The sequence below is a fragment of the Penaeus japonicus genome, unplaced genomic scaffold (genome assembly GCF_977035675.1).
Source record: "Penaeus japonicus unplaced genomic scaffold, GWHDUDI00000001_assembly GWHDUDI00000003, whole genome shotgun sequence".
Classification (NCBI taxonomy): domain Eukaryota; kingdom Metazoa; phylum Arthropoda; class Malacostraca; order Decapoda; family Penaeidae; genus Penaeus; species Penaeus japonicus.
The window spans coordinates 34731609-34740972 of record NW_028234405.1 but is presented as its reverse complement, the minus strand read 5'-3'; the positions used below and the strand labels follow the sequence as shown (position 1 = coordinate 34740972).

Genomic DNA, 9364 nt, shown 5'->3' with positions numbered 1-9364 from the left:
TAATGTGTCGTGTATGTCCGCAGTGGGTTAACAATAATCCACTTGGATTTAATGAACATTTCACATTTATATTGTATCATATAAATATACACAAAGGACTGCATAAAAATATATATGCAAAAAATGATCCCCAAAATATCTTCATCTATATTTGCATACATATAAATGTTCAAATCTGATTCAGAAACCAGAACTGAGTTCAATATTTTCAGCTTTCAAGAGATATGGTAAATAAATACACAACACTACAAAAAAGACGTTTATTCCTTTAAAATACTACACTGTAGTGGAAAGATTCTTACATAACGTAAAATTATCATTACTCCAGATAATAAAAAGGAAATACTGTTATTAAGAACTGGAACATATAATTTTTGGAAAAAACATCCATATTAATATCTTTTAAATCTAAAATACAGATGCAAAGTTTGCCTATTCTTATCAACATTCATTCCACAAGTTGAAATCAAGTTAATTGTTCCTTATGCCCAATGCCTGTTCCAGTTCCGCACGTTTCTGCTGAATCTTGCTGTAAAAGTAACGGTTAACTGCCTCATGCATCCATGGCTGGAAGTAGTACTGTGCACGACGTTCTTCTTCTGGATTCCCAACCACATCGGTCATTGTCTTCAAATCTCGATTCTGGAAAACATCAAATTTTGTTTAAATCACCTATTGCCTGCCTTTCCCTCTAAATCTAATAACTAGTTATTTACTAAGTGAAGAAGTAAATACTGTGCTGCAATAATTAGTATATTTTGAAGTTCTGCAACTTGCTTCAAGCCCTAAAATCCACTCCAAACTTATATAAAATTACAATATATCTTACTTTTATCTACAAGAGCAATCAGAGATAGGCCACCATAACACATATTGTTGAGTATGCATAGGCTAAATCTAGTCAATGACAAAGAACTGGAGGGATATTATTGAGGTCTGCTGTTGGCCCTTCTGGGTTGTCTTGGTCCTATTCTCGAGTCTCTAATGATGTCTGCTCAACTGACATAGTCCCCAATCCCTACTCTTCCTCACTCTCCCCCCCATCTGCCTCCTGCCTCCTCCTCCTCCTTCCCCTCAATTTCCAAGGCCTTGCAGTAATTACTTTTAACTTTGTTGCTCTGCAGCTCAGCAACCACTTGACATATCAAAATAAAAAATATTTTTCTGGCCATTAACCCATTAACCCATCCCCGACGGGGGAATTCTAGCCTTGAATGTCCAAATGCCGGGGCGTTCAAATTATTAGGCCTAAATCAATTGAATGGCTGGCACAATACTGTGCCGCCCGGCCACTGGGCTTTTGAATGCGCGGTACACATGCTGTACCACCCGTCCAGAGAGGGTTAACAAATGGATGGTTCTTTTTTTTCTCTTTTCCTTACCTTATTATGTTACCACAAAAACATTCATGGACACAAATTTGTCATATATCTAATAATATAGAGATGAAGGTCTGATATGCAAAGAGAAAAATAGATAAGACAGCCTTGATTTCTTATGTCTTTCTATATCAAACCTTGTTATTCTGCTAATCGGCAAACACTTGATATATCATCACAAGGAAAACATTTTCTGTTTGTGAAATATGAAAATTTGAGTGTTACTGCAGCTGGAGGAAGGGGAATATCTGCTGATAATGCTGTCTCTTTAGGCAATAATGCATAAACTTTAATCTGTCTAAATTCCCTTTTCCTATCTAAGAAATTAGCACAAAGTTTAACATCAGAACCATTACCTGTGAGATCAGCCACTTCTGGATAAACTGCTGTGGATCCTTGGCAAAGGAGAGATAGAACTCCCTGTTGGTTTTCAGAGAGTTTATCGTCTCCACTGTCTCGTGGATCTTGGTGTCGAGGGTCTGAATGTCTTGCTGTGAGTTTGTGCTTAAGAGGAAGTTGTTCATTTGGGTCTGAGGATGAAAAAGAGAAGAATCTTCATAAAATTACCAAAACCCCTTTGAGGATTTTTCAGATAGATAAGTAAGTCATAAATCTAAGTTTACTTGTATTTAACAATGAGGTAAGAAAGTAGAAAAAATAGGAAGAAAAGAAACAAAGGACTGAAAGATCTAGCAAGAGAGTGAGTCAGGAGAAGAGGACTAACTATGAAAGTCATGAAATCATTAAGAAGAAAAAGAAAGAAGAAAAGAAATGTGATAAATGCATTCCTATAAATTTCTATTAATTTTACCTTGAGATTATCATCCACTTCCACATCAATATCATAGCAGGATGTTTTCTTTTGGTCTGCCCCCTCTACAGAGATGGTATGGTTGATGACAATAGGGTCTGGTGGGAACAGCAGCTGGTTCAGTCGTCCAGGAATCTCTGCGAACTTCATCCTCGGCACACCAAAGATCTGCAATCATTTAAATTTAATTTTTATGCTAGGTCTATCTCCAAAGATTACACATTTTTCATTCTATTTTTCCAATTACTTATGAACTTACATGGATGAGAAGATAAAATATCATTACTTAATTTTTTTGGTCCATCAAAGTTTATTACATCAATTTCCAAGTATCATCTACCTTTTAATTAGCAAGTGAAAGAAGATTCTTCTGGTATGTGTATTGGTAAATAATGGAATTCATTAAAATATCTAAAGTAATTTCCCAAGCGGCCAAGGATAAGGATAAGCCATATTTGCAGTGAAGATGCTTCACCCGGGTTATGGTGACCCCAGCCTGCTTTAGCTAGTGCTAACTTGTGATTCTGTGCCAACTCATGTTGACTCGAGTGAGTAAGTCTGAGTTTGGTTCTTACCCACCGTGGTGCCCAGCCACAGCAGTAACTGCCAAGTAACAGTGGAAACTCATGGTCTTGGGCAGGGCTCGATCTGCAGACCACAAGGTTGTGAGACCGACACGGTACCACTGTACTAGACTAACAGCTTCAAATGAGGCTAAAACTATGGCAAATGAGTACTGTAGATAGAATACAATACACATTGATACACCATCACCACCTCCATCTCCATTTTCTTCTTGAAAGTACCCCTAATTATAATTCTATCCCTCCTACAAATCCTATAAAAACACTCATAAATGACATATTAATTCATTCATAGAACTTACACACACAAAAAGATTTTTAATCCAATAGATACTTTGGGAGCCTTCCACAAAAGGCTGAAAAGAAAGTAGTACTGAAGATTCTATCCTTATCATTTTGTGGGGGTACTTGTTATAGACACTTTCATTGAACTAAAGGATATACTTGTAGGTGCAAGGGCAAAGGATTGATATCATGAAATTCATTGCATACTAAAAAATAACCATATTAGGTATTTCAGTCTATCCCAACAGTTGCCAAGACAATGCAAGGCTAAAATTATGAGAGATGGTTGTTAAACTAATGGATAGAAATGGGCCTTTGACCCTATAGGATGCACATACTAAATCTAGTCATGCTCAAGTGAATACATGCTCAATTTGTACCAATATTCTACAGGAAGTCAGGAAATGATTGTAATATTTTCAAGTTTCCTAGGAGTAAATTTCAAGTTATTATTCTGTGCATTTCTGTATCAGATTGTCAAGATGGTGTGGCTTTTAGGGGTTAAGCTTAACATTCTCATACTCACACATTCATTCACTCTCACACTTGGCTCATGCTCTCACACAAAACAGACATAAAAACTCCATTTCACTATTCCTTTCCTCACAATCAAAACACTGACCTGTTCGAGGTATTTGTCACAATTGATATACTCTCTCTCATGGGCATCTTGCAGTTTGTGTGTCTTGATGTACTGCCAGAGTGCTGTGATGATAACTGGCCGAGTCTGCGTGTGCACTCCCAAGAGGCGAGCCAGTCTTGGGTCTAGCTTGAACTGGTGGGGTTGGTAGTCCAGCAGCAGGAGGATTGTGCAGCGGACATTCTTGTCTCCTGGGCGTTTCACCTAGGGAGAGGAATGACAGTGGTAGAGTGAGAGCATTATGTAGAAACACATTTTTTAGGCAAAATTTATCTTATGAATAATCATGTGAATATTGCTAAAGTTAATACACAAGCAACTGCACATCAATAATTTCTCTTAACCCATTCACGCCGGGGCAGTTCCAGCTTTGCGCGGTCGCAATAACGGGGTTCTCGAACGCATAAGCCTAACGCCTTGAGATTCTCGGGCGCACAAGCCGCGAGCCTCGGTTGCCCGCTCGCTCTACCCGAGCGCGCGGCTTCCCCTCATAGCGCGTCCAGGGCGTCTGACGCAAAGACCACAATACGTGCTATCACGTCACCCGGCGTGAATGGGTTAAACACCCACACACACATGCACATGCACAAGAATGCACACATGTATGCATAAGAACATACTCACGCACACCTAAGAACACATATACATTTCACAACTATTTTCATTACATTAAAAAAGAATCTGAAACTTACTTGGAAGCCATCGGTTTCTTGAGTGGTTGCTGTCCTATGCCACTCAACTAGATGGTTGTCAGGACCATACAGATCCTTGTCAAGTTCAATCACCAAAGATTTGAAGAATGATGAGAACTTGCGCTTCAGTTTGCTAGGATCATTCTGAAAGTTTATGAAAGTAAAGTTCATCAAATACATACAAGAGACGAGAGGAAGAAAGTAAAAGCGAATGCCTTATTTTTTTCAATCAGAGAAACACCTGTTATAAGATAAAAATCCTGTTATTGAACCCACACTAAAACAAATAGGCATAAAACAAGAGAAAAAAAGGGACATACTTTATGGTCTTCAAGCAGTCGTCCTTCAACCCGCAACTCCCAAGAAGCCACAGAAGCATCGTCCCCATCGCCTCCTTCAGCACGAGCAGGATAAAATGTGTTGGAGATGAAGATACGTAACTTTTTCTTGACCTTCATTGGGCGCTTCAAAGCTTCCTGATAGGGAATAGACCATTTTCTTTTAGTAAACAACAGTAGAAATGGATATCAATTTGAAGGAGAAGCAAAGTAAAATTCATGTGTTTTTTTCAATATATTTATCTTCATCTTTTTCTTCTCTCTATTATGAATATTGAACATCTGGAATTTCTGGGACCTGGGCAACATTGAATATATTTTATCAATGAATACATAAAGGAAAGGAAACTGAAAAAATTAAGAATAATCCACAAGCTATTGGATAAATATCAAGACAACAGCTACCCTGAAATTATCACTTATTTGTAGATTCAGCTTTTATAAATCCCAATTCAAAACATTAGACACTAACTCCATATTCAAATCTAAAACACTTCCTTTTTTCTTACCTGTATATCTAATCTTTTCCTCATGATGGTAGCATCCAGTTTCCTCTCAAAAGCAAGAAGATCCATGTAAGCCTGGCTTTCAGGAACCAAGTCTCGCACCTGCAAAAAAGGTGATTATTGTTACAACCAAATAAAATAGCAATGCCAACACAAAATCAAACCTGTTGATACCAGAAATTGTAATATATATGGTTTTGGTTTTGTACAAGAAATTAACAATATGCCATGATGGGGACTGATACTGAATTGAATACTATGCAGGTTCTGGTTCTTCTAAATATGTATGTGTAAATAACTGTCCAAGTGTGAGAAGAGTTAACTCATGGTGTGTAAATGCCAAAATGTACCTTACTATAACCTTATTTTTCAGTTAATTAAAAAAATATATGGTATATGCTCTTAAAATTTACTTGAAATATAATCATTATCACTCCTCTTATTTCTTCCCCACATTTGTCTAAAACTAGGTCTAATACAAATAAGACCTTCAAAAACATTGTAACATGTCTAAAGGAGCTATATGCATATCACTATGTCTCTATAATTCCATCTTCTCCGGAAGTGCAGCAATGAAGTCACATACTCTGTGGTCCTCATGTGACTTGTATGAGAAGGGAGAGATAATTTCAAATAGCAAGGTTTTATGTCAATGTGCACATGTGCCTGTCTCTAAGTGTGCAAATGGAAATCTGTGTATTTGTGTATGCCTGTTTGTATATGTATGTTTACAGGGTTATATTTTAGTGTATGTACGAGGTCATGAATATGCAAACAAGGCAGGAAGTATATGTACGTGTTTGTATGTGTGCCTGTTCTTGGGTTTGATGTGTGCCAGTTTGGAAATATAGCTGAAAAGCTATATGAAGATGGCCAGGATGAATATGGAGGTTTCAGGTGACTTACCCCTATCAGCAAAGGATAAATGAGGGGACAGGAGGGATTTAAATCTAGATTCACGAGTCACAGAAGCCTAAGATTACTTTCTTTACTGACCCTGAAAGTAATACCCATCTATATATCATACCAATAAATAACGAGAATATTTTTAAACCTGACTTGGCTTAGGTACCATCTAGTACTATATAATTCTAGTTTCAAATCAAGCTTAACCCTAACATCTAATTTTAAAAATTGTGAGACAACAAAAAGAATGTTCCTTTCTTGAAGATTGGTAGCGAACATTAAATATGCATAATAATAAATACAAGTACAGGTTAATATAATGGAATCTACAGTGATGGTAAAACATTTTCTCTTTGATTATAGCAGGCCTACCTCATAATAAATGAAGTAGAATTCTAAATTTGCAGACCTTACCTGACAGAATGTCATATGCAACATCCCATTCAGATTCCTCACTCTCCCCACTAATCAAATAAACTGATTTGTACATTTGTTATTAGCCTTTCGAAAAAGGGGCAATAAACATAATTCATATATGATGAACTTTCCCAGGCACAGCAATGCCTCCATGCCCTATGGACTGCTCTATGGGAGAGGTTGCGTATGGCACCCTGCCAACAATTTGGTAAAGGAAAAGAACTAATTGACACAATGATGCTAAATTGGCTCAAATGTAGCCAGCTGTTAAATGGATAAAAAATATGAACTAAGTATGACTGAATGAATGTATAGTAGAAGAAACAGAGAACCCTACATATGAAGTTGGTATATTGTGGAAAAGCAAGGTTGTTTTGAAATGCACATTTCCAGGTGTTAGTTATCAAATCAATATACATCGTGTTTTATCCTCTGTGCAAAATTTATAACTGATTTCTGCTTATTTAAAAATATATTGAGAATAATATGATATATATACATATATACATATATACATATATATATATATATATATATATATATATATATATATATATATATATATATATATATATATATATATATATATATACATACATATAAATATATATATAAAACTCAAATTAACCATTTATCTGTCTTATCATTATCATCTAATCATTAACTTCTTTTCTTTATATCGAAGACATCTACAAGGTGTGACACAACTCTTACCTTTTGAGGCAGAATTTTCTCAGCCAGTTTCTTCTTCTTTTTTGAGCTACTGTGAGAATAATCTGCTGACACTCCACCTTGACTTGCACTCTGTGGTCCTCCACTGCTTGGAGTGTTGCCTCCTCCACCTCCGCTGTCATTGGTATTTTCAAATATTTTAATGGTTATCTTTCCATGTCAAGAGCATGATACAACAATTAATGGAGCATGAAATATCTATACTTTTTAAACAACTTGGCATACATCAAAATGAGATGTTTATCTTTCCCTGCATTCAAATTCAATTTATGAAAAATGTGAGGATATGAAATATTATAGAAACAATATTCTTGCTCACATCCCTGATCTTAAGAATTGCACTCAATGTTCAGCAGTCAAAATAATTTAATGCAAATAGTCATTGGAATTTAGCTCCATTTTTCTGATCTGAGATAAATTTGTATTTCAAGTGACATATCCATCCTTCCTCCCTGGAAAGAGGACAAACCTTTTGGAGGAACTTGACGTAGCTGGTCTCTTGGAGCCTGGTGTCGAGGGCATGGTGGGAGGGCGGACCATCCCACTGCTGTAAGGTTGCTGGCCTGGGGGCCCTGGCGGCCGCTGCATACCAGCCGCTGGAGTACCACCAGGACCCCCCATACCAACGGGGGGATACTGTGGACGATGCACATTCAACTGCTGACCAAGTTTTTAATTAACATCAACATAAGAGAGAGAATGCACCATTCCAGAATTTTTGGGGGGGTGCAGAATACATGTTAATCTATCAAAAAATCAAATTAATTAAGAAAGAATAGGTATCTGTTATATAAATATAAATCTAGGATAAAAACTTATCCTGATGTGCTCTATATACCTAATGATTACCGAGCAAGCTTAAAGGGACACAAAATTACATGTTATAGTCTTGCCAATGAAGAGAACATCCTACACAGTGATAGCTATACACTGGCTTCATCTGTTACCACAATTAGCATTTTAATAAGCATCCACAAAGAACAAAACTGGTGGACAGTGGACTGAAGGATAAAAATTTATAAAGAAGCCAAGAGTATTTACATTACTTGAAAAATACTTACTGCAATGTCAGAATTTTAAAGTATATAATATAATGCATGATGCATTAGCAATGTATTAAGTACAAATTATAGCAGACAGTTTTCCCAATCACCTGTAGCATTAACCCTTTAAATCCTATTCATACTGTGCATTCCATCCTTTTTGCAGTGATCATGGGATGGCCTGTCAAAAACAGGTCGGATTTTTTCTGCCCATATCACCTTCCTCTCTTTTTTTCTTTCTTGTAAATGAAATGTGGCAAGTGTGAAATAGTAATTCTGGTACTGTATGGCATACTTCATGCAGGGAACAACCCCCCCCCACCCTATCCATCATTTTATCTCACCCACACCATACTTTTACCTTCAGTATAATTGCTTAATGATATATCATTCTCTTTTTAGAATTTATGATTCTAAATGAAAATTTCATTGTGCTCTATGCCATAACCTACTGCAGACAGCTATCATGACAATCATGATGGCTCTGATTAGGCCTAAAAGACAAGTGCCATGTGTACCTAATGCAACATCCAAAGCTGCTCACAGTTGAAACACGCTCACAGTCATGAAGTATTATGACTGTAAAGACTTGTTCTGTGATGAATTTAAAGGAAAATATTTGTTATTTCTTTACAGTATAGTTATAGAGTGCCCTCTATTGAGTGGTAGCGTCATTATCGGACCTAGTTTCCTATCCTGAGGAATATCTTAGACGAAGTCTCAGTTGCTGTCATCATGGCATAGTGTGAGTGTTAATCGTGGTCGCGGCATTTTCATCCACAGAACTAATAACGTATCATAAATATCATCACAAAAACCTGAATAGGGGAGGTCCAAAGGGGGCGTAGCCCCTCTTGGCAAAGGCTGACTTCAAAACTAGGCAAAGTGAGGTAGGTAATTGGGTTAAGATTTAGCATACGAAATTTGCCTCAAAGTAGCACAAGGTAGCACGAAGTGCCTTAAAAAAAGGGGGGGGGGGTTACAGGGGAGGTAGGGTTAATTTAAAAACTAGGCAAAGTTAGGTAGGTAAT

The 9364-nt window shown here is 36.9% G+C and overlaps 1 protein-coding gene across 3 annotated transcripts in view; it reads right to left on the bottom strand.

The window, feature by feature from the left end:
- Positions 1 to 246: 246 nt before the first annotated feature.
- The window catches only part of Bap60 (Brahma-associated protein 60), a 9951-nt gene continuing 833 nt past the window's right edge, over positions 247 to 9364 (bottom strand). The window contains exons 2-10 of one of the 3 annotated variants that reach the window (XM_043027418.2): positions 7760 to 7950; positions 7273 to 7405; positions 5239 to 5337; positions 4712 to 4867; positions 4392 to 4535; positions 3682 to 3903; positions 2191 to 2358; positions 1736 to 1909; positions 247 to 642 (exon numbers count right to left, since the gene is read on the bottom strand). In XM_043027418.2, coding sequence (XP_042883352.1) covers positions 472 to 642; positions 1736 to 1909; positions 2191 to 2358; positions 3682 to 3903; positions 4392 to 4535; positions 4712 to 4867; positions 5239 to 5337; positions 7273 to 7405; positions 7760 to 7950 — 1458 coding nt within the window. In that variant the 3' untranslated portion in view covers positions 247 to 471. The remainder of the gene's footprint in view (positions 643 to 1735; positions 1910 to 2190; positions 2359 to 3681; positions 3904 to 4391; positions 4536 to 4711; positions 4868 to 5238; positions 5338 to 7272; positions 7406 to 7759; positions 7951 to 9364) is intronic. The other 2 variants (XM_086531796.1, XM_043027419.2) reach the window with 2 other exon arrangements.